Raw genomic sequence first — 24,944 nt, 5'->3', positions numbered from 1 at the left:
ACCAAATTCTGAAAAAGGGAAAGTTGACAAATTAGTAGGCTATAGTTTTTTTAGTGGAAATATATTGCCACTTCTATTTCTACCGTATTTCGTACGGTAATAGGTCTAAAAATGAGTTGGATTTTATCTCATGACACAATAGAGGTTGACTGATGTCTGTGGCAAGCCATTTTAACATTATTCCCTTAATCTAACTGCCATCGGTTTCTATGTTAGTAGTACACAGTAGCGTTTTTTAATTACAATTGACTAATCCAGTAACGATTAATAGGCTATAGTTTTTTATTTGATCTTTTTATTTATCATTTTTAATTTATTTTAATTTGAATGAGATATTATTTATTCACTGGATACCAACATTTATTTATTTGCTACTATTCTAATACTGACAACTATTCTATTGTTACAGAAATTAATTAGGCTACAATTTGTTTTGCCATTGAATGCTGTGGGGACAATTCACTAGTATGCTTTGCAGTTTCCCTATCTAATTCAGGTTTATTAGTATTTAAAAATAGGATATTAGTAGCCTACCTATGAGACACCATTTTCTATAGAAGTAATATTTCTTATCTAACTATTTACTTGCCATATGTCAGCCCAGCTAATTTATAGTAATTAAAAATATTACTAGTAATAATGCATACAGTTGGAACATAGACTAATAACTAGGCATATAACAGTACAAATAAGTAATAACATTAAAAGGTCGTAATGCTGCCTTCACGCTCTATCGGAATTATTATAAGTAGTTTAAAAAAATTGCACATGAATATGAATGGCTAAATTCAAAATTCGGATGTGATGAGCTCTAATCATGACTTCAGAAGTGGGAAGTAAGAGATTTCCGCTAGCTCGTGAAGGCAACAATAGTTACTAGTAGAAAGGTACCCTTAAATGTTAATCCCGCTTGCCATAACTGTCTGACATATTACACTTATGCGTGGCATGGCCTAATTTCCAACCACCCACAAAATGCGCAAAGAAAACTTAGAAAATTAAGCATGCTGGAGCTTGTGTATTTTAATCGAGACCAATAAATAGTGTTTTCTCCTCACATGACTTCGTGTGCTCGGCTACCTTGCAAAGCACGGACCGTCTCTCTAAAATGGAGGAAGTTACGCCTTTGTTAGCACAAGGAAACAAATGGCGTGAGGGTTAAAAAGCAAATGTTCACTGTTGTATCGTTCCATGCACCCATCAAGCACCGCGTCGACTATGACTGTATGCATGACGCGTTTTGGACAAAGTTAAACTTGCGTTTGCTTGCACATTGTCCACATGCATTTAAACATCGTGTGAGAGAGATGTACCTGGGAAATAGTGAATCGGGTTAAGTGGATGTGAATGTATACTGACTGGGGGTTGGGTGTGCTGTGCCGATTGGTCGCTCTCACCAGCACACACACACATACAGGCAGTCAGTCAGGGCTTGTTTTAACACACACACACACACACACACATACAACCAGGGGCACTCGGCAAGCGAGGCAAACAATCATGTATTTCAATAGAAATCGTGGCCGCTGAGAAACGTGCTTTCGATGTATTGACGTGGTGCTTCGGGGGAAAGTGACAGGCGCTCAGTTTCAGTCTCGTTTATTTATTCATCTCCATTTTTGATGTTGGAGAGAAATGAGTGCCGAGGCCGGGCCTACTGGTGCAAATGCTGCTGGGATTTTGCAGATCCGCTTTCACAAATTGACCAAAAGTAACGCTACATGCTCGAATTTGAAGGGCTTTCCAGTGATTTTGTCGTGACCGAGTCGTAAATGGTAAGAAACCGGCGATTTCTCTCCTGTACCTTCTGTATTTGTTGCGTTTTTTTATCTTACCGTCGTGGGTGACTTTACTGCTGTACGACTGTATGGGAACTGTTGATGCACATGATGATAATGTAACATACATACTTTACCAGCGTTTTCACACTGAAATCGCGGCAGAGGTCATCTTTAAACAGTCCAGTATGGGCATATCAAAGTGTCTTCGACATAGCGATTCATGTTGAGTTTTTCAAGCATTCTTATCTTTGTCTTGATGGATTCTTGACAAGACGGCCTACGAGGGTTGCGGCTTAAACCCGAGTACCCTGTTACAAAATCCACTTTAAGATGCTAGCTGTGATGATACACTTTAACATGATAGCTGGTTTCTATCCGGTGTAAGATTGTCAGTAGCAGGTCGACCGGCTACCATGCTCCAATAAACCATCTTGACCACCTTAAACTGGCATCTGGTTTATTGCTGGTCTGAGGTGGTCTTCCAACTCGCTCCAGCTAACAGCTTCAGCTGTATTTTCAGCAGGAATTTGCATGCTGGTGTTTTGCAATATTACAGTATTAGAGTTTTTGCTTTTAAGAAATGTCATTAATGTGAAATCATCTTTGGTGCTTAATTGTTTTGAAACATTTGTTTTAATGCACAACTCAATAGTGTTCTGCGGCCAGTTGCGACAAACCCCTTAGAAGTTCAGAAAACCCTGAGTTATAATTCTACGGGTTTTTTATTATACATCTCCTGTTTATTTTGTTACAGGATGGAGCCATGACAACATGAATCAGTCCTACAAAGTGGCTGGCAGGGATGGCTCGGAGTGTCGTGGCAATCCACAGGAGTCCAAGGCACTTGATAGCCGCTCCTGTGGACACCAGAGCACAAAGCGACAGGGGGACCAGGGGTCTGCCATGCATTTCTTGAACTCTGGCTACAAGCTCTCCGCATCACCGTTCGCGTACAATCAGAGAGAATCCACCTCCAACTACAGCCCGCTGAGGAAACTTCAGGACCTGACCACTATGGTGAACCATGCGGACATGAGTTTGCAGGACAAGGATTTTCACGGGCGAAATAAATTGCTCATGCACAATCCCATCGGTGCCAGTGAGTTCGGAATAGGCCTTTATCACACGTCCAATTCGCAAGGAAACACTGACAGGACTACTATTCAGGATCTGGACAAAAATGGTTTCTCACCAGTAAGCTCTGATAGCTTGGAACACTTTCCATCCATCCCAAATGGATTTTTGCATTTTGAGTCAACACTGTTTGACAGTGGGGACAGCAAGGATAATGACGAGGATGTGGATGTTGGGGGAGAAGCAGTGGCAAAGTTTAAAGACGCGTCAAAGAAATGCCAGAAACGAAATCTGGCAAATACAAAGTCTCAAAGTAGCCACAGGCTAGACCTAAGTACAAACAAACATGGAAGTTGTAACCTTGTTGCTAAAAATACAGTGAAGTCTGACCCTCCTGCTAGTCCATCGCATTTGCCTGTTGAGGTCATGATGGAGGATTTTGATAGTATGGATGATTATTCAGACAGTGACTGTGATCTACCCAGCACTGGGAACAGCGCTTCAATATTTAACTCTGGTCTCTCTAAAAGAGCAAATTCACCTAGTGACTCCCATTCAAATCCTGTAAGATGTTTTTATATTCAGCTGACTTGGTTTGTTGTCTTGATTGTGGTTTTGCCCTAACAGGTGTACAACAGCGATATTTTGTTAAAGAGTTTCCACTTAAGATTATGCTGCTGTTTAGTAAAAGGAAATCCATTTATAAATATATGCACCAAAGGGATGCACCAGAATGAAAATCCTGGGCCAAAACCGAAAATTCAGGATGCAACCGAAGCCGAAAATAATGAATCAATTAATTAATCAAAGTTATTTAACAGTCAACGTTCAAATAGCTAAAACTCAGTTGTAAAAACATTTAAATTGCACACAAGGCAGTTTTTATATCAAATAACAGAATTACTTCTCAGGTTCTTGGTGAAATATAAACATTTAAATGGCAGTAAACTGTAATAACTTGTTTTCATGACTGATTTATTCCAACATATATTAAATAATGAAGACATCACTAGTAAAAATAAAATGAACATGTAGTGCAGATATTTAGCAAAATGCTCTTCTCTACATTTACGAGTTTGTGGACATTGAATAGCTGAAATTTCGGTGCACCCCTAAAATGTATGCAGTGTGTATTTATACATATTCATGCACACATAGTGGGATCCAAAGGTCTGAAACCACACTAAAAATGTGTTTCAAAATTATATTTAAACCTTGAAATAAACATTAAATTCAAAGAAATGTTATGACACTTTTTAAGATCATCTCAAATCATGCTGAAGAACATGATCTTGATCATCAGGTTTTACACAAATGTTTGGGGCACCTTGAGTGCTGCTGTTACTAAACCAAAATAAAGTTAGTTTATAATTGACAAAAAAAAATAATTGTATGCAATCAGAAAAATGCTGAATAGAAACAATTCCACTGGTAGTTTTGGACCCCACTGTATGCATTACTTATTTAAATTGCATTAAACTTAATTTGCACACTATTGACACAAATATTTCAGAAAACCCAATGTGCAGTATAACAAATCTCAATAAATTTTTAAACCGACACCAGTCAGAAAAACTTCTGTCAATTAACTGCAGTAACAGGCTAATGCAGATAATTAAAAAAAATTAATTTTCCAATTTGTTAGTCTATCATTAAAATGTTTAAAAGTGTTGACAATGGCTTTATCCAACATTGCTTTGCCACTGCAAAATTGTCTGAACCAATAGTGTGAATATTTGACCAGTAGCACACAGTGGGAGTGTGTAGGTCACTTGTTTGAAAACAAACATTTTTTTTTTTTTCAATTATTATTCATTATTTTTGCAATTCTATATTGACTATATATAACTTGGCCTCAGCACATTTGCTACGTGTAGGCTGCTGAGGTATGTTTATTTTTACTTGGTATTGCCCAGTTGTTTTTAAATTGCAAGTTGTCATAGACAGAAGTCATTTGTATTACCTTACCTTAAGCTGAACCACAAAATTGCATTGAATTGTTGACTAGTAGCTCAACTTAATTTTTTTCCCCAGCGCTTGTTGGCTGATACTTATTTTTTTTACTTTATTTGGCCTCGATCTTTGTCACAGTTAGGACAAAGGCCGTGTATGCACTAGACCTGTATTTTACTTATTCGTGTGGGTTGCAGTTAAGTTGTCACCCACAAACTGCTCTTTTTCAAAGGTGAGAGTATCTTAAATACTAAAAGAGTAGCCTAAACAAACAATTTAAGCAGCCTTGTCTCATGTGATTGATGTTTAATGAATGATGATTGAAATTTTTATTTTTTTATTTTAACCCAAAGTCCAACAGCCCAAAGAAGAAGCAGCTCCCAGGTGTAAAGTACTCTGATGGAGATGTTGTGTGGGCCAAATTCAACCGCAGACCCTGGTGGCCCTGTCATGTAACCACTGACCCACAGATTGAAGTCCACACCAAAATGAAAGGTGATTTATTTTGTAATGATATCCAGATATACTTTCATCTGATGTGACATTGTGATGACGGGACATGTTATTGACATGATATATGTATTGTATTTGTTTACACTTTATTTTGAGAAGTTGTTGCAGTGTAATAACACATAAGTACAGAGTAATATTAATTCACTACATGCTCTTACTATAGGGATAAGCTTACTTTGGTTTAAGCCCAAAGTATATTTCGGGCCGTCCGCGTTCCAAGACGGTCCTCGTATTGTCCACGTGACATCATTTTCATCTTCAGGAGGGTCCGCACACACTGTCCGCATGCAGCCTAATTTTTGTGTCCGCACGTACGATGCGTGTACAACAGCTCATGTGTGAGTGACTTGAAAACAAAGTCCACTAGATAGTACGTATGCGCCGAAACGGGTCTTTCCGAACTCACTGCCAAAGGAGTATACTTTGAAGACGCAGCGGAATGCGCCGGAAAGTTAAGAATACCCGGGCCTTTAAGTTTAGTTACTTATAATTATGCATTAGTTACTGTTATTACTACAGTAAGTACATGTAATGTGTGTGTCACCTTAAAATAAAGCGTTAGCACTTTTTATCCTTTTAATTTAGACTTTCTGCAGACCATTTGTCTATATCATTAAAACAATAGAATTTATTCCACAAGTATGTTGTAAGACAGATGATAAAAAGTGTATTATGTTAGTTTCTTTCCACTGTTCAAGAAAGTAAATGCTCATGTACTAATTTATATTTATAATTGGCATGCAACCGAATATTTAGCACTATTACCGCTGAAACCAAAACATTCTTGGTTAACTTTTCTCAGAACCCATTATTGTCATATTGTCACAGAATGATGACATGTTCTTGCAGATCCCAGTCGTCGCCCATGCCGCCTCTATTTTGTCAGGATGTTTGGGGAGATCATAGATCAAGCTTGGGTTCCAGCAAAAGCCACTTTTCCTTTTGAAGGAGGCTATCAGTTTGAAAAACTCCCGGTTTTGAGACGGAGGGGAAGACAGAAGGACAAAGATTACAAATACACGGTAAAGTGTTGCAACTTTTTATGCTATTATATTTTGAACAATGAATGATTATCCTTATGCTTTTTATAGAAAGTTTACAAGTTTTGTTCGTTCTACAGGTTCCCAAGCGTCTAATGCCATCATGGAAAGTTAGTGTCTTGGAGGCAGAGGCAGCACTGACCAAATGGTTAAATAGTGAACCTCCATTGTCTTTAATTCGTGGTGTGCACATGCCTAGTATAGAAGAAAAGGCACCGAAAAGTCCCACTTGTCCAACGTCTAATAGACAGTCCACATCATCAAGCTCACTTTTGTCCAATGGACTTGATGCATCCGTTCAGAACAGAGGAAAACCTGTCACTGGAAGCAAAAAGAAAGCAACTAAAAAGAATAGCTCAACTGTAAAATCTCCTGTGAAACTAAATGAGTGCTCTTTATCATCTAAATCAAAATCAAACCCATCATTGGACAGCTACAAACCTTCCACAGCTGCTGAACGGCACAAATCAGACCCCCTAGATAGTCCGTATTCAGATATTGACTCTGTCCCGAGGATTCTGTGCCCCAAACGCTCAGAGGATTTACTGCAGGTAGAGGTGGCAAAAGAATCAAGCACTAAACCTAAAAAAGTACAGCCAAGTAAAAAGACGAAAAAAGCCATTGCGAACAAGCTGGTGAAGAAAACAGAGCCTAGTATAAAATGCACAACAAACAGTAAGCTAAAGAAGTCAACGCCCAAAGAAAAAACACTTAGGGCTAAGAACTCCAAACAGAAGGAAAGCAGTTCCCCAGGGTCGTCAGATGGGTCTTTCACCATGCACTCCTTCTATTTGCCTGCCAGCAGTGGCTTAATGTCAAGAGCACTTGCCGCCAGCGAAGAAACCGAGGAGAAAGACTTAAGTCAGGAGCCAAAGTCTCGCTCACCATGTGCTGGCGATGAATGCTCAGAGATTTACAACAAGTGCTCGTCCCCCATTGACCGTTCTGAGTTGTTAAAACAACAATGGGAGGTTAAAACGGAGGCCAGTGAAGAGTCCACAGATGCCTCCATCTCCCACACACCCCCAAACCCAACTCTTATTAAGTTTACCAGAATCCGAAATGAGAAAAATGGCGTTCATAATGGACCTCAACATAAAGGACCCAAGTCAGAGGTGACTGAATCCTCCCTCAATTCCGGTAAAATCAAAAATGAGAGCATGTTCTCGGACACATCATCTTCGTCCATCCCGTCTCCCTCTGTCTCTCCCATGGATGCTCTCCAGGATATGAAGGAGCTTTCTTTCAGGTCTCTTGTCAAAGAGGAATGCAGTTCAGGAGAACCTTCGCTCCGTGCGGATTCAAACTACAAATTCAGCACTTTCCTAATGCTCCTGAAGGACATGCACGATAGCCGGGAGAAGGAAGGGAAACCTTTAACTCTCCCTCCCACATCTCCATCCTCTCTCATCAGGGAAGAACCTTCTCTCATCCCACCTGGAGAAGACGCAACGAATGAGGTGCTTTGTGAAAAGGACTGGAAGGCGGTTGCGGATCAGAACAGTCGGCAGGGAAAGACGTCAACGCCAAACAGCTCAAAACAGAGCAAGGCCAAGCCAAAATCAGTGGCGAAAAAAGAGACGCAAAAACACGATGATGGGAACAGTTTAGAATCTCCACTAAAGAAGCAGAACTCCTCTATAGGTTTGGATACACTTGAAAAGGGTTTGCCTCTGTTAGGGGAACTTTCCAACTCTCACAATGATGCTGTTCCTGACGTCTGTGGCAAGGGCACCATCTCCAAGGTTGCTCCTAAAAAGCGATGGCAGACGTTTCAGTCTGGCATTGGGAAAAGCACCAAGCCAAAAAACGATTTGGTTGGTTTGAATCAAGATGTAGTGAAGGTGTCCACTGAGATAAATGGAGTCTTCAAAGACAGTCTTCAAGAAACTGCTCATTCTGATAGCCCTGATAAAAAAGATGCTTCAGGTAAATCCTGAAATAGAGTAAAAAAAAAAAGTCTCAAGAGTAAAAAATCTCATAAATGTTTTGTTAAATTCAATGAATTATTCTGTTCTCAGAAAACAAAAGACTGAGAAAACCAAGCAAGAGGCTGATTGAATGGAGTGAGGAATATGATCAAATATTTTCCACAAAGAAAAAAACAAAGAAAACCCCTGAATCCTGTAAAACGGTAAGCTAATTCTACAATGAGATTTTCTGTTGACACAATGGACTTCAACCTACATACATTGATCTGTGTTTGATATTTAAAGGGATAGTTCACCCAAAAATGAATTGTGTCATCATACTAATTTAAATGTAATTTAAAATTATATTTAGCTTTTTCCACAGACACAAAAAAAGATTTTTAGAGGTTTTAATATGCTTCGCTTCTCCGTACAACGAGTAAATGGAGGCAATTGCTATCAAGCCTCAAAAATGACCAAAAAAAACCTCGCTATAAAAATCGTAATTTCTCGATCACACTTGCAGTCAATTCAAAACATTCAAATGCATGCTAGAGGCAATGATGTTTGATGTCATTGACTTGTGTGGTGCAACCTGCAACCCGAGGTGCCAAGTTTGCACATGCAAATGAGATTTGAGAGTTAGGGAGAAGGGTGCAATTTAAAATATTAAATGATGAAAATTAAATGCAAAAAATGATGGCATAATTCAATTTTGGGTGAGGTATTCCTAAAGTTTGCAAACTGTATTGCTGTATATGAATAATGTTATTTCATACGTTTCCTGAAGGGATCTTGGATCACCAACACTAATGCTCCACAGCCTGCATCAGAACAGATCGAACTTGAAAAACCCTCTGAGCAGGCCACACCAGATGAGCAGAAACAACTACCAGATGCTTCACCTTCACCGTTATCGCCATCCTGTGAAGGCACAGCGCTAGACAGAGAGTCGTGTGAGAAGAAATCTGGTAAGAATGTGTAGTTTAAGACACCTTACTTCACTTTTAACTCAGCTCTATGTATAAACATACTTTATATTGCTCTTGCAGCATCCTCAGATAGAAAGAGGCCACGTAAGCCTGTGCAAAAAATTCTAGACTGCAGCTTTGAGGGGGATTCTGTAAAGGTCCCAAAGAAAGGGGTGAGTGCTGAATCTGTGGTCTCTGTATGATTCGTGAAAAATTATTACATGTTTTGGGGTCTTTTGCATTTGTTTTCTTTTTTCTTTCATCTCTACCAAATAAGGAGAGTAAACAACACGATAACAGCCAAGACGACTCAGGTGTCAAAGATTTGCAGGTAATGTTTTGGGATGGGCTTTAAAGGGTTCCAAAAATGCAAAGTCTGTAATTACCCACCCTCATGTTGTTCCAAACCCGTAAGACTTTCGTTCATCTTTGGAACACAAAAGATGTTTATATATATTATAATGGATACTTACAGGTGACAGATACAACAAAAAACACCAAGGCCAACAAAACATACATAACAACAGCCAACATGGTGTGTGTGTGTGTGTCTGTGCGCGCGCGCATGTGTGTGCAAGTGTAAATGGGTGTGTGAGTGGAAGTATCTTAACAGAGGAACATCTTACAGATGTACAACAGATGTACGGTAATAAAAATAAATAATAATAAATAAAAAAACATATTGTTGACAATAATGATGATGATGATAATAATAGTAAAAATAATAACAGGAGGATGAGGAAGATATGATATAGTCTTATATGATAATACAATAATAGTAAGAATTGTAATAGTAGCAATAATAATAACAACAATAATTGACACAAACCTCAATTGAAGCTTAAATGTCCTGCGTAACACACAAGAATGAACCTCATTGGTTCTCGCACGTCAAGCGAACATGCTTTAGCTTCCGTTTATCACAACGGATGTGTGCGTTGATAAATGTGTATATGTGAATAAAAGCCTAAATTTAATCTGTTCATCATATGAAGCGACCTTGACTCTTCAGAAAATTTGGACTAAACCGCTCGATTCATCTGGATAAATTTTACGATCTCTTTATAAACTTTTTGAGAAGTCAAAGTGGTAGTTGTGTAGCAGTTAATGGAGGGACAGAAAAATATCTTCATTTGTGTTCCGAATATGAATGAAAATTTGTGTTGAGAACAACATGAAGGGTGAGTGATTTATGACAGAATTTTCATTTTTTGGTGAACTTTCCATTTAAACCGAAAGTTTTTAATAGTAATATAAGCATTCAATCTAAATTACATTTATTTGTAAATTACTAATGTAAATGTAATGTTTCAAAAAGTAATTTAGACAATCTGACAAGCAGTGATACTGATGTTTTTACAGAAACAAGAAGAGCCTGAACCTACGGCATCAAGCCCTTGTGTTGTATCAGGTTTGTTTTTCATGCGTGACTATATTCTGCCATGTATTTGTTGTATTTTATTGAGAATATTATAAGTAATCCACCATTGTATTTTCCAAAAAATTGCAATGAAATTTATTTCCATCCTCAGCGGCAGCACAAAGCGAGGATGAGATAAGAACATCGTCCCCAATCCAGCCGGACACACCCAGTGTCTGCCAGAACCAGCTTGAAGGAGAGCAGTGTAGCCCGTCAAAGCCTCAGGCGAAGGAGACACACACCGATGGCGAGGACTCCCTGATCTCTGAGGTTATTATTATAAGCCTAAAATTAATATGATACATTTTATAATTTTACTAAATTTAAAATAAATGTACTCACCCTCATGTCATTCCAAACCTGTATAAGTTTTTCCATGTTTTATTCAAACTTGATTCGTCAACTCTATTTATAGAGCTATATAACTGTTTTTGTGTTTAATTTTCAGGTTTTTGGAGCAGGACTCAATGACAGTGCTTTTTCAAGCAGAGATTCTTTGTCAGGTGACTTCTCAGGACTGTTGACCAATAGAAAATCAGGGGAGAGAGGTGGAGGTGCGTCGTTGAAGGAGAATGTTTGCCAGGTAAAAATATTATATATTACCAAATTCTAAATGCAGATAATAATATTAGATTTAGGCAATATAATTTGCCCTCTTTTAGTACTTTTGCTTTAGGAGCTTGGTCATATATTGATACACACTACCATGCAAAAGTTTGCTGTCACTAAGATTTTTCTTTTGTAAGAAATTGTTCATTTTATTCAGTAAGTATGCATTAAATGGATAAAAAATGGTACTGAAGACATTTAAGAATTTGAGCAGTTTTAACTAAAAGAAACTTGCACTGGCATTTCTTAAAATATGTCAATGCCATTTTTGCACACAAGTAATATTTTGTTTTTTTCTAGGGAACATTTATAAAAGCTACTTAAATGTGCTAATTAAACTAAGACCTAATCCTGGCTTAATCTAAGCCCTGTCTTTGAAACCAGGCCTATACCTGTCTGTTCATCAAAGATCCTTACAAAAAGACACCATATTTGTGATCACCAAATCAGCATATGAGAATGATTTCTTGAGTATCATGACAATGAAGACTGGAGTAATGGCTGCTGAAAATGCAGTTTACAACTTGAATAAATTACTGTTGACAACTTTAATTTAATATTTAATAATGTTACTGTTTTTACTGTATTTTTCAAATAAAATAATATCAAATAAATTTAGAGACATTAAAAACATTTTAAAAGCTCTTACGATCCCCAAACTTTTGAATGGTAGTGTATAGCTTAAATAAAATGATCATAGCTGTTCAGTGTAAAACTGTTTTGGGACTATATGGTGTAGGTATGTGAGAAGACAGGTGAACTGCTCCTCTGTGAGGGGCAGTGCTGTGGTGCCTTCCATCTGCAGTGCATTGGCCTCACGGAGACACCTAAAGGCCGGTTTATCTGCCAAGAGTGTAAGACAGGTGAGTGACCAGCACTTAACATGTGATCTATCTTGTGTCAGTTCCAAAATCTACTCCTTCAAATTATGATATTGCGATCGATTCGATTCAAGAATCCAGTTGCATAAAAAAAAGTTCAGTTCAATAACGATTACACAGTGAACACATTAAAGTCATCATGAAACGGAAGTTGCCATAGTTTTTTCTTCCCTATTGTGACATATGCCTGAGTTAAACGGTTTCTTGAACAAGAAAAATGTTTTTGACCATGTTTTGGTTTTGACCATCGGGATTTAGTAGGATGTGTGTGGTTTGCTATTGTTGTGATGTCATGTGAGTGACAGGTTGTCCCACCCTCACGCTAGTAAAGACGTCATCAGAGAAGAGATGTAGCTGCAAGAGGGAGGGGAACTTATTTTGATTAAATATTTACGAGGGCACATGAATAAAAAAAAAAATGATGTGCATGGATAAATAAATAAATACTGCAGTATTCTGTAAAGAAAAATGAGAATTGTCGATTTTGATTTCATGGTGACTTTAAGAGTTGTAACATTCTGATTTGCTCGTCTGTGTCTTTCCTTCCTGTAGGTGTGCACACATGTTTTGTGTGTAAAAAGCCTGACAAGGAGGTCAGGAGGTGTATGATCCCTGTGTGTGGGAAGTTTTATCACATGGAATGCATACTGAAATATTCCCCCACCATCGCTCAGAACCGCGGCTTCCGCTGCTCCCTCCACGTCTGTCTGTCCTGCTACATCACCAACCCCGCCAACCCTGGTATCTCCAAAGGTGCCCATCATTTTTTACATTTATCAGCTATTACATATGCAAAGATTAAACACTCACTGACTTGAAGAAATAAAATCTGTTATTTCAAATACAACAAATGGATGTGTTCGTGATCATAACTTGCCGATCTCACAGGCCGTTTGACACGCTGTGTGCGCTGCCCTGTGGCCTACCATGCCAATGACTACTGTATGGCTGCCGGCAGCGTTCCTTTGGCCAATAACAGTTTCCTGTGCCCCAATCACTTCACTCCACGCAAAGGGTACAAAAACCATGAACACATTAACGTCAGCTGGTGTTTTGTGTGTTCTGAAGGTACGTACATAACTCTTCATTATTCTCTCTCTATCAGTGGTGCTTAACAAGACTTACAATATTTACCTGGCTGGTGATTAAACGGTCAAAAAATGGGCCCTTACTTCTTTAGGAGGAAGTCTGCTTTGCTGTGAATCTTGCCCTGCTGCCTTTCACCGTGAGTGTCTGAGCATTGACATGCCCCAGGGAAGCTGGTTCTGTAACGACTGTCGAGCAGGAAAGAAACCCCATTACAAGGACATTCTGTGGGTGAAAGTGGGCCGCTACAGGTTTGTGTGTGTTTCACTAATTTTTCCTCTAAAAATTATAGTGCAAAATTGATGATATTTACTGATGCATTTGTGCCAGGTGGTGGCCTGCTGAAGTGACTCAACCGAAAAACATTCCTGAGAACATCCACCGTATGAGGCATGAGGTGGGGGAGTTTCCTGTACACTTCTTTGGCTCCAAAGACTATGTGTGGACATATCAGGCTCGCTGTTTTCCCTACATGGAAGGGGATGCCAACAATAAGGAAAAAATGGGAAAGGGTACAGATGCCATCTATAAGAAAGGTAGTTTTACGTTCTAGCAGTTATCTAACACGGTGTCCTAATGAAGTCACATGTTTTGTCTTTCCACACTGAACATGAAACTGCTAATGATTCCACACCATCATAGCCAGTCAGAACATATTTGATGTCTAAAATAAAGCTATCTGGAGAGGAATTTTTGTACCAATAAGAGATATATGACATGATGACCGTGGTTTGGACAAAAACTTGACATGGATCCTTTTTTAATGTGGAAGAAATCGGTCTTATTATCTTATGATATTTTGATTGATTATTAAAGCAACACTAAGTAAGATTTTTTACCTTATAACAATGTTTCCAAAATCGTTTCAGTGGTTCATCAAGTCGTAACAGGGTGAAAGGCACTTCTGGATTCGCTTTGCGGTCCTATATCTGCTATAACCACGCTATGTAAGATTGCCAGATCGGGTTGCGTTTTTGTAGTTCTAATGAGACATAAGAAAACTACAAATTTGACTTGGTTTACGTCAAGCGTTACAATAGTCATTATTTTGTTTTTCTTCGTTTCTGATGTCGCAATACATCATACTTTCATGAAATCATGCAACATACTCTACCTTGTCTGTGGACATCGTTCATTCCAAAGCCGGTGCTGGATAAACAACGAGCGTGCGTGCGACAGTAGGCTGCGGTAGGATAAATTATTTACAACAGCGGTAATGGACAATTCCACTTCCAACCTGTAGGGCGACCACAGAGGAAAAGTTCCTTGGTGTTGCTTTAAAGAGTTGGAAAACATAAAAGTTGAAGTCACTATAGAAGTGTAAATATTCAAAGTTGTATGCTACCATATGGTGTATGGAGCATGCCAGTTGATTTATATTTTAAATGGACAATGTGTAGGAATTTTTTGCATCTAGCGGTGAGATTGTATTTTGCATTCAAACGAATTGTGCTCTCCAGCGCCTCGCTTTTTTAAATGCGTGTTGTATCTACGGTAGCCGTTATGTACCAAAAAGCTATGACAGGATGTCTTCTAATAGCACCTCATCGAGTGTTCTTTCAGGTGAACAGGTTTGTTATTTCAAACAAACTGCAACTTGACACAACGAACAAACGAATGTTACAGTATGAATTACTGACTGTGAAACTTGCCGGGGCAGTGACAAGCGCCTCTCACTGCTCTGCTCCTCTGTTTCTGCTGCTTTCAGTTACGTCACGCTGGCTCTGAACGAAAACGCATTGTAGGAAACGCGTTGGCCTAGTACTTTTTGTCCCTCTCTGCTATTATAGTTTTTCCAAGATGGCGGAACTACATGGAAGCCTCCGTGGAACTACCACTCCCATGTATATAAAGATAATAAATTCTTTGTTTATGAGGATAAGTCAGATAATTGGCAGAGGTATTTTTTACACCATTGAGGACATATTTATGAATAAAAATATTGATTTTAGATAATAAAATACCTAAAAAAGAACACATTGTCCCTTTAAAGGGGTCATGACTTGAGAAATCTAATTTTCCTTGATCTTTTGACAATAAGAGGTCTTTGTACCATTACAACAGCAAGTTTCAACGTCTTCCATTATTTAAAAAAAATATATTTATGTAATCAAGCTCCAAAAGCAGCTTGTTTTGATCTGAGACATCACACAGGCAAATAAATCTGCATATGACTGCCTCTAAAGCAGTGTTTCTCAACCTCTCCTGCAGGGACCCCCTGACAGGCCATGTTTTTGTTTTAACTCTGAAATGGCACACCTGATTCAAGTAATTAAAGGCTTAATGAGTAATTAGAGTAGGAATAGTTCAATTAATCAATTAGTCAACTACTCATTAAGCCTTTAATGACTTGAATCAGGTGTGCCATTTCAGGGTTAAAACAGAAACATGGCCTGTCAGGGGGTCCCTGCAGGAGAGGTTGAGAAACACTGCTCTAAAGCAAGACATCGACAAATCGTTTTAAATCATTGCACCATAGGCCCCGCCCACAGGAATTCAGATGCTTAACGGCCGACATCAGTCTACACCGGATGCAAGCGTCGGGCCAAAAGAACCCATTATAATCACTGACAATGTCTACACTGGATATAATATCCACCTTATTTTTCAAAGCAAAAGTAAGCTATTTTCTGTGAATTGCAGTATCAAGCAGCATAACAAGATGTTTTTTGTACAGCAAAAAATTACTGGAAGTGGATGACACCGGAAGCCAGACACATTAAATATACAAATGGCCCCGCCCACTCTTGCGTGAAAAATAAGGTGGATACAGATGCCCATTCAATTTCTGATGTACTCCATGCGCTTGAGTCTATCGACAACAGGACAAAAGGAAGAGTGAAAGAACTTTCGCTTCGACAAGTCCTGTTTAAACAGCTTGTTTGCGTCTCTGTGGATGCTTCATTTTTAATGCGTTCTTGATTGTATCGGAGGATTATATGTTTGTTTGGATACTTTTTCCTATGCAATGATCTTAGCCAATCATAACAGTGGCCATTTATTGACACGCCTTAAAAGAGCCGCCCCTCAAAAATGGTTAATTTCAGACAGAGGGTCAGAATGAGGGTTAAAACGAATATTTTCTCTGCATATATATTTGCTTTTTTTGTGGAAAAAAACAAACATTATGAGTGAACCTTAAGAAACAGTAAAATACAGTCACTTTTAAAAGTATGTTATATGTTAATGTTATGATCGATTTAAAATATGGATTCCTTCGATATTGAGAGAATTTTTTTTTGTTTTTTCTTAGCTTTAAATGAAGCAGCCGAAAGATTCAGGGAACTGCTAGCAGAGAAAGAGATGAGACAGCTTCAAGAAGACAGGAAGAACGACAAGAAACCTCCTCCGTACAAACACATTAAGGTAATGACAATAATGAATTAAATTAAATAATTAATTTGTTAACAAAACTTTTTAGTTTTTAATCAAAGTTTTTATTATTTACTCACTTTTATGCCGTTTCTAACCCAAATGCTGTTATTTTTTTCTTTGGAACACAAAATTTGACTTTAAAAATGTAGCTCTTTTCCATAAAGCAACAGTTTCTTGATGACAAAAAAAGCCATATTAAGTCATAATAAGTCATAAGTCCATATTACTCAAATTCTCTTTTTGTGTTGAATGTAAAAAAAAAACATTTGAATGGCATAAAGGTGAGAGTTAACTATTCCTTGAAGACATATGTTTTGTGTTAATATAATTTATAATGCTCCCCTCTCAGATATTAACACTGATCTCATGTACACTGATTGATTTTTCGCACAGGTGAACAGACCAATTGGGAAGGTGCAAATAATCACAGCAGATCAGTCAGAGATACCACGCTGCAACTGCAAAGGTTCAGACGAGAACCCGTGCGGCATTGACTCGGAGTGCATCAATCGCATGCTGTTGTACGAGTGTCATCCACAAGTGTGTCCAGCAGGGGAGGGTTGTCAGAACCAGTGCTTCACCAAACGGCAATACACCGAGGTGGAGATCTTCAGGACGCTGTCACGTGGGTGGGGTTTACGCAGTGTGTCTGACATCAAGAAGGTGGGCATTTTTTACTTGCTTTTTAAAAAACAATTAAGTTGCGATAGTCTTTTCTTCCCTATAGAGACAGAGCGTACTTAGGCCACGCCCACACCGGGGGAGGGGGGGGACAATCCAACCGTCTCCATTGACTTTGCATTGCGAGAGGCTGCCTCCTTGTCTCCTTATAACAAAAAACAAAACAATGTCTAAAAGCTCCTATGTGACAAGGTGTACAGCAAACAAGCTAAATAACCCAGACATTTTTTTTATAAGCTGTCGACCCCAAAAAAACGGTTGTTTCAGGACATAAAAGTGGATCAATTGAGACAAAGCGCAACTAGTTCTCGAACTACTCTCGAGCTTACATATAATAAAACTGACATTTGGATATTTGACTTACCAGTGACAAAATGTTTACTGCACACGTAGACATACTGAGTGTCAGGATCCCACAATTTACCCATTCTAAAATGCTGATGCTTCACGTCTTATTGCCTGTATCCACTTTTGTCTCCTTAAAGGAACACTCCGACTTTTTGGGACTTTAGCCTATTCACCTTATCCCCCAGAGTTAGATAAGTCCATACATACCTTTTTCATCTCCGTGCGTGCTATAAGTCTGTTTGACGCACCCACCGCTAGCCTAGCTTAGCACAAAGACTGGATGTAAATGGTTGCAGCTAGCATACTAATCCAAATAAGTGACAAAATAACGCAAACATATTCCTATTTACATGTTGTGATTTGTGTAGTCACAGAGTGTACAAAAAACAAAGTCACATGAGACAGACATATTTTAACTGTATAAATACTGGGAACTATATTCTCTGAAGGCGAAGCACTGCTACTTGGGCGGAGTGATAACCGCAGCACCTGAGACACGCCGTGTTGAGGAGCAGAGAGCGCGTCTCAGGTGCTGCGGTTATCACTCCGCCCAAGTAGCTGTCAGAGTGTTCCTTTAAAGGCTGGCTTTTACAGTTCGGAAACTTATAAAAATGTATTTCTGGGTTTTTTAGCTTGTTTGCTGTACACCTTGTCACACAGCAGCTTGTAGGCATTTTTCTGTCTTTTGTTATAAGTCATAAATGACAAGGAGGCAGCCTCTCGCAATGCAAAGTCAATTAAGACGGTTGGATTATTTTCCCCCCTGGTGGGCGTGACCTTCAGATTATGACGCGTTGCGCTCTGTGTCTATTCGTTAGGGTCACATGACATCACTGTAGATTTGCACCACCATCTTTACGACCGACGGTCTCAGTAATGCCTGCAATATGTTGTGCAGTTGGCTGCAACCCTGAACTGGTATTTTATTCTATACCAAAAGAAAAGGATAGAAGAAAGAAGTGGTTAGCTGTCATTCGAAAAGAAGAGCTGCATGCCTCATCTTTCTGTGCGTACACACCCGACCCGAAGTGTGCAGCCATAGACCCCTATACAGCGTGCAAGTAATGAATTGAGCTCTGTTTCGTGTCTGAATGGACAAATACTCACAACATTGTTTAAATGTGCGTTTTGGAGAGTATTCACGTAAAATAAGTCGGTTATGTATTTAACAGAGTTGTCATCCAGTCTCTTTGGTAGAGAGAGAGCGAGAGAGACGAGGAAAACAAACAAGCATGCAAATGGAAATTATCACGGGCGAAAAAAAATTCGTGCTCATTTTTTTTTATCGTGCGATTAATTGATTTATTGATTATCGCGACAGGCCTAATCCAGATTAATGACAGCTAGCCGTGAGCCGTGGCTAACAGCTGGCAAGCTACCAGCTGTTAGCCACTTAGCTAGCTAACAACTCGCTACCTAGTCAGAGCAAACAACCACCAAAATCATACATTTGAAAAAAAAAATTATAATACCTACATTTCCCATGATTAAATGTAAATCCTTGGTGGCCAGGTGCCGCACTTTTACGTCTTTTACCCATCCAGCCACGGGATATTGATATGCATCGGTACTCTTGAAAGCCTTCAAGCGATCCCCACTTTATGGGGAGGGGTTATGCACAAGATATATATATACCATGGAAGGCAAATTGGGGCAAGTCTGGGGCAGAAAATAATGGACAAAAGAAAACTAGGGGTAACAAATAAGGATCGGAGCCTAAAATTCAAATTTTGTTTGGTGGTAGTTTGTATCTCTGTCTCTCTCTCTCATTCAAATGGGCAGTTTGGGCGGCCATACCGGGCGAGATCGGTCGTAAATATGGCGGCGTTCTATTTGGTAGTGACGTAGGTGGCATCTATGAATTGTGATGTATTTCCAAGTGAAACGGCATATTACATTGTGGGTGTAAATGAACTGGACTTGGTGCTGGTAACCCAATGACAATGGTAACTCCAGAATAAAAATATTCATGATTCTGAAGCTGAAAATGCAGAATTATTTTAGACGAATATGCTTGCACTCTGTCACTGACATATGATATATTTAAAATCTTATGTGAGTGACAGGTCGTCCTGCCCTTGGGGTCGGGAATTGACCAAAAATCTATGCACCTCTTGATCGAAATAACATTACAAAATTTATTTCCTTCAAGAGGTGCATCGATTTTTGGTCAAGATCTTGTATTGACAATGGAAGAGTCCAGCACTCTGTAAAGTCTACTCCAGCACATTCCAAAGACTTTCAATGAATTTAAAGTCTGAACTCAGAGGTGCTCATTCATGTGTGAAAATGATTCTTCATGCTCCATCCCAACCATTCTTTCACAATTTGAGCCTGATGAATATTGGCTTTTTCATCCTGGAATATGGCAATGTGTCTTCCTACATGTTTAAGAAATGAAAAGCTACACACTCAATCAATTAGGGTTAGAAGAACTGTTGCCAAACTGTTTTTATATAAATATAAATGTGTGTATATGTATTTAGAGATGCGTGGATCAGCTCCGGACCGAATCCGCTTAAATATGTTCAACCCAAGCAAAGGCTGGATATAGGCTTTATAAGTTTGTCATATGCAGAGCTTTACAGACGTTACATAGCGCATACCTAGCACTTGATTGATCCCTGGTTTCCCCGAAGAGATATACGTTGTTTTTGAAAACTAAAGTAAAAGAGTGAGTTTTAAAGGAACCGTATGTAAGAAATCTATTTCAATTAATCATAAAATGGCCCTGATATGTCACTAGACATTAAGAAATCATGTTCATTTCAAATACTTATATCACTGACAACAGTAGTCCGGCCAGGATATTGTCATTTAAAAAGTGAAGTTGCAGCCCTCAACTGATGTTGATGTTGTCATGTTGTGTTTTGGTCTGATGCGCCACCCTCCACCTATCTACCAATCACGAAGCCAGTAGTGTTGCGGCATCCGGGTTGCCAGCTCTGCTGTAGTTACCTCAGCTGCAACTACAAACGTGTCGGATAAAAAAATGTCTAACGTTACGAATCCAAAAAAACCTCGTTATGATTCCGAAATACTTCGTGACAAAGTCAGAAATAAAACAAGGATTTGTATAGGAGATGCCTTTGAAAGATGCAGACGGCTGAAAACGGAGAAGAATTTGCTGGATCCTGCAGCCTTACTGGCAACCTCGAGTCAGGGGGGAGGGGGAGGGGATACACCGCTGTACTGTAATTTGAAAATGATTGCAGTACCAGTTTTGGCCACAATCTTACATACGGTTCCTTTTAAAAAGAGTGTTTTTAAAAAAAAAGGTTACTGTAAAATGAGTTCTGCGCATTACTAATATCCATGTATATATTATTGTTATATTTTTTACATTAATTATTTGTGCACATTATGTCTCACTTCCCGATTTAATTAAATCATTTCACCAATAGGGAGCTTTTGTGAATGAGTATGTTGGAGAGGTCATTGACGAAGAGGAGTGTCGAGCGAGGATCAAACACGCACAGGAAAACGACATCTGTAACTTCTACATGCTCACACTGGATAAGGTCAGTCACCTGGGTCGATTCTCAATCTTCCTGATAACATGTTCTCCTCTTAACTTGATACCGGACTGTGTTCTCCACGTACGTGCAGGATCGCATCATAGATGCCGGGCCGAAAGGAAACCAAGCTCGTTTTATGAACCACTGCTGCCAGCCAAACTGTGAGACACAGAAGTGGACGGTGAATGGAGACACCAGGGTCGGACTGTTTGCGTTAGAGGACATTCCTAAAGGTGTGTTGAAATTTGAAGTAGATAATATGGTACTAGAAAGTTGGTGAATGCATATTTAATAGGTTTGGCGGCTGTTCTCAGGTGTTGAACTCACTTTCAACTATAATTTGGAGTGTCTGGGCAACGGGAAGACGGTGTGTAAATGTGGGGCATCTAACTGCAGCGGATTCCTTGGTGTCCGACCAAAGGTATCTGCATTTATTATAAATTTGTTTTTAAATGAATATTCAGGATTAAAGTTGAGCACTTTTTGTGTGTTGTACTTCATTATTTACCTATTCCATCATACTCCATGTGACAACTTTCTCTTCAGAATCAGCCCCCATCTGACGACAAGGCACGGAAACTGAAGAAGAAGGTTGCTGTGAAGCGCAAGAGTCAGTTGGCGGTCACCAAGGAGCGAGAGGATGAATGTTTCTACTGTGGTGATGGAGGACAGATTGTGTCTTGTAAGAAGCCCGGCTGTCCTAAGGTCTATCATGCCGACTGTTTGAATCTGTCCAAGAGACCTGCAGGTGAGTGACTCATTTTCAAACAGCACGAGTCTCTTGTATCTAACTTGTTTAACTTGTTTCATTGTCTTATGTTATTATACCTTGCTCTGAAGTTTGATTATGATGCTTTTCATTCATGGTAGGCTCCCTTTTTTCTTCCTTGTGTTCATATGTTTTGGAAAAAAAAGATGATGAAAAATAGATGAAATCCTTTACTTTACACTACCGTTCAAATGTCTGGGGTCAGTAAGCTCTTGAAAGAAGTCTCTTTTGCTCACTGAGGCTGTATTTATTTGTTGAAAAATACAGTAAAAACAGTATTATTGTGTTATTATATTTTAAAATAACGTTAATAATGTTTTAAAATGTAATTTACAGTGATGCAAAGCTGAATTTTCAGCATCATTACTCCAGTCTTCAGTGTCACATGATCCTTCAGAAATCATTCTAATATGCTAATTTTCTGCTCAAGAATCATTTCTTTTTATTGTTAATGTTGTGCTGTTGAATATTTTTGTGGAAGCCGTAATACATTTTTCAGAATTCTTTGATGAATGAAAGTAAATTTCATTTATTTGAAATAGAGCACTGATATTTTTGATCAGTTTAATGTGTCTATTTTTTTTTTTTATCTTACTGACCCCAAATTTTAGTGTGTTTCAGCATGACAAAATCATAATTTACTGCTTGCTATTACTAGTTTGTGAAAAGAGGTAGTATGCAGATTTATTTATTTCTATGGCTATGGCTGTCAAGAGTAAAATATTCATAATTAATCTCTTTGTTTCTGACCAGTCTTTAGAAAGAAGTATTAAACAGTATCTTTTAATTGTTTTAATAAATTGTTAACATGCTTAATATATAAAAATGTGAACCCTAAAAATATATATTTAGTAAAATCTGCTTTTTTCTTTCTAATTTTCTACACACCTCTTTGTGGCACCCCTGGAGGTCCCTGGGCCGCAGTTTAAAGATTAAATACCACTTAACACTTATTTAGTTTTTTAAACAAACAGAAAAAAAAATCATTTTTACAAACTGGAATGTTTAGAAATTATTTTTAGCACTTAAAAGGATTTTTCTTGCTTTTGTAATGCCAAATCATGGAAAAACTCTTCCACTATTGGCTATTTAGTCATATATTTATAAATTTATATCTGAGAATGTGGCTGAATCAGCTTTTCAGGATTTTATTCAAGTTGAATCATGATTGAATCTGCCTCATGTGAATTTTTTTTTAGGCCGTTGGGAGTGTCCGTGGCATCAGTGTAACGAGTGCGGGAGGGAGGCAGCGTCCTACTGCGAGATGTGTCCCAACTCCTACTGCAAACAGCACCGTGAGGGAATGCTGTTCATATCCAAACTGGATGGCAAGCTGTCCTGCAGCGAGCACGACCCGTGTGGCCCCGATCCTCTGGAACCGGGCGAGATTCGAGAGTTTGTGCCCGGCACGCGCATCCTACCCCCACTTCCCAATATGGCGGCATCCGGCAGGATACCCCAGCCTGCCCTACCGCCTGCTGCTCCGCTCTTTATTCCTGCCCCAAACAGACCCGCGTTCCAAGCCCAAAGAGACCCGTACGCAGACGAGGTAGTGGACAATGTGGTTTTGCCACCCTCTTCCCCTTCTAAGGACATCAAGGAGGAAGATATGAGCGATGAAGGCGAGGTGGTGGAAGGAGTGATCGGGGATGAGGGAGAAGATGAAGGCCTTGAGGTCGTGGATGATGATGATGATGATGATGGTGATGATGATGATGAAGAAGAAATGGACTACGGAGAGATGGGGTTTGAGGATGAAGATGAAGAGGAGGTGGTCCGAGGCGAGTTTGAGGAGTTTGAATATGTGGATGATGACTTTGAAGGCACTGAGGACTTAGGGGAAGTAGAGGAGGATGACCAGGAATCATCATGGGATGAGTCTGTTGAAGGAGAAAAGTGAGCTCTCCTGCATTTTTGCTAGACATCCATCTCACGAACACACAAACTCAGCGGGTGACCTGCAGGGAAAGTCAGCTGCCATTTTTTCAGTCGATGCCCAGCTAAATGCAAAGCAACTTTTGAGAAAGATGGACATGTGCAACATTCTTAAGCCTTCTTAACCCAAGTCCTCTTGGAAAAGTCCATAAAGAGGGTTGGACCTGGTGCTGTGGGACTGTGGCTTCACAGTCCTTTTGTTGGTATATAGTGTCTGGTGCTCTTTTGTGCTTATTTTTTTTACATTTTCCTCCTCGACTTGTTTACATTCTCTGATCCTAAACAGAAGGATGACCTCACGGGGGTTGAAATGGGGCACCACAAACCATGTTGTGTCTTGCGTACGAAATCTGCCATGCATAGATTTTGATTACACTTCATTGACCAACCAATTTGGTTTTTTAAGAACATGTCTGATCATTTATAAAAAAGAAAACAGACCCCCCAAAGCAGCAGACCCTTCATTGTGTGATTACAATGACATAGCCACATCATCAGGCTTTATGCTCCACTGGTCATGGTGCTTGAAATGATTTCTTCAGGTCTGTCTGTTAGTATCGCCAAATGGCTACATGAGAATGAGTAATAGTAGTCCTAGTACATCGTTTCAGCTGATTTGTGAATAAAAAAAAAGTGCTACTGTCAAAAAAGGACTAAGTGTGACATACCCAGCATCATCCTGCTTGATTTCAGTCATGCCCTTGTTGCATTTGTGTTTTTGTGAAACCTGTCATTTTTTTCTTAACTTCTCAGAAAATTGTCAAAACTTTTAGTTTTAAGTTTTTGTTAAGTCTAGAGAAGTGATTGTATCACCTTTCATTCTCCATGCTTGTGGCCTTTGAGTCTTGATTCTTTTAGGGAAGATGAGCTTGTACTTCTTAGATAAGAGATGGATGTTACAAAAGGACTATCTGTACTTCCCCTAGTTACTTAAATTCTACCAACGTCTCAAAATACTGGTCATAAATCTTCAGATGCCTCATTACGGTATCCATTTAGATTCGAATGTCACAGAAATTCTCCCCCCACGTTGTTACAAATTTGCGGCTTATGATCTGCTCTGTTAAGTCATGTTTGTAT

At 39.1% G+C, this 24,944-nt stretch overlaps 1 protein-coding gene across 1 annotated transcript; it reads left to right on the top strand.

The window, feature by feature from the left end:
• The first annotated feature begins 1,427 nt into the window (after positions 1–1,427).
• Positions 1,428–24,632, top strand: nsd1a (nuclear receptor binding SET domain protein 1a). The gene is made up of 24 exons (XM_056262419.1): positions 1,428–1,775; positions 2,536–3,419; positions 5,162–5,303; positions 6,171–6,343; positions 6,442–8,290; positions 8,383–8,495; positions 9,062–9,242; positions 9,324–9,415; positions 9,520–9,573; positions 10,605–10,653; positions 10,775–10,932; positions 11,111–11,245; positions 12,011–12,134; positions 12,705–12,905; positions 13,041–13,220; positions 13,333–13,489; positions 13,569–13,774; positions 16,492–16,604; positions 17,007–17,276; positions 21,047–21,163; positions 21,252–21,393; positions 21,475–21,581; positions 21,707–21,908; positions 23,129–24,632. Exons 2-24 carry the CDS (start codon positions 2,553–2,555, stop codon positions 23,827–23,829), a joined length of 6,333 nt encoding a protein of 2,110 aa, XP_056118394.1. The 5' UTR covers positions 1,428–1,775; positions 2,536–2,552; the 3' UTR covers positions 23,830–24,632.
• The last annotated feature ends 312 nt before the right edge of the window (positions 24,633–24,944 follow it).

Source organism: Rhinichthys klamathensis, unplaced genomic scaffold (genome assembly GCF_029890125.1).
Source record: "Rhinichthys klamathensis goyatoka isolate OS25496 unplaced genomic scaffold, OSU_Roscu_1.1 h1tg000192l_1, whole genome shotgun sequence".
NCBI lineage: Eukaryota > Metazoa > Chordata > Actinopteri > Cypriniformes > Leuciscidae > Rhinichthys > Rhinichthys klamathensis.
This window is presented reverse-complemented; position numbering and strand designations above follow the sequence as displayed.

Bases quoted from the DNA above. Each gene is read 5' to 3' on its own strand.
- nsd1a (XM_056262419.1), top strand. From the start codon at position 2,553: ATGAATCAGTCCTACAAAGTGGCTGGCAGGGATGGCTCGGAGTGTCGT. The intron at 5,304-6,170 runs GTGATTTATTTT...ATGTTCTTGCAG, and splicing joins AGTCCACACCAAAATGAAAG to ATCCCAGTCGTCGCCCATGC. The intron at 21,582-21,706 runs GTATCTGCATTT...CTTTCTCTTCAG, and splicing joins TCCTTGGTGTCCGACCAAAG to AATCAGCCCCCATCTGACGA.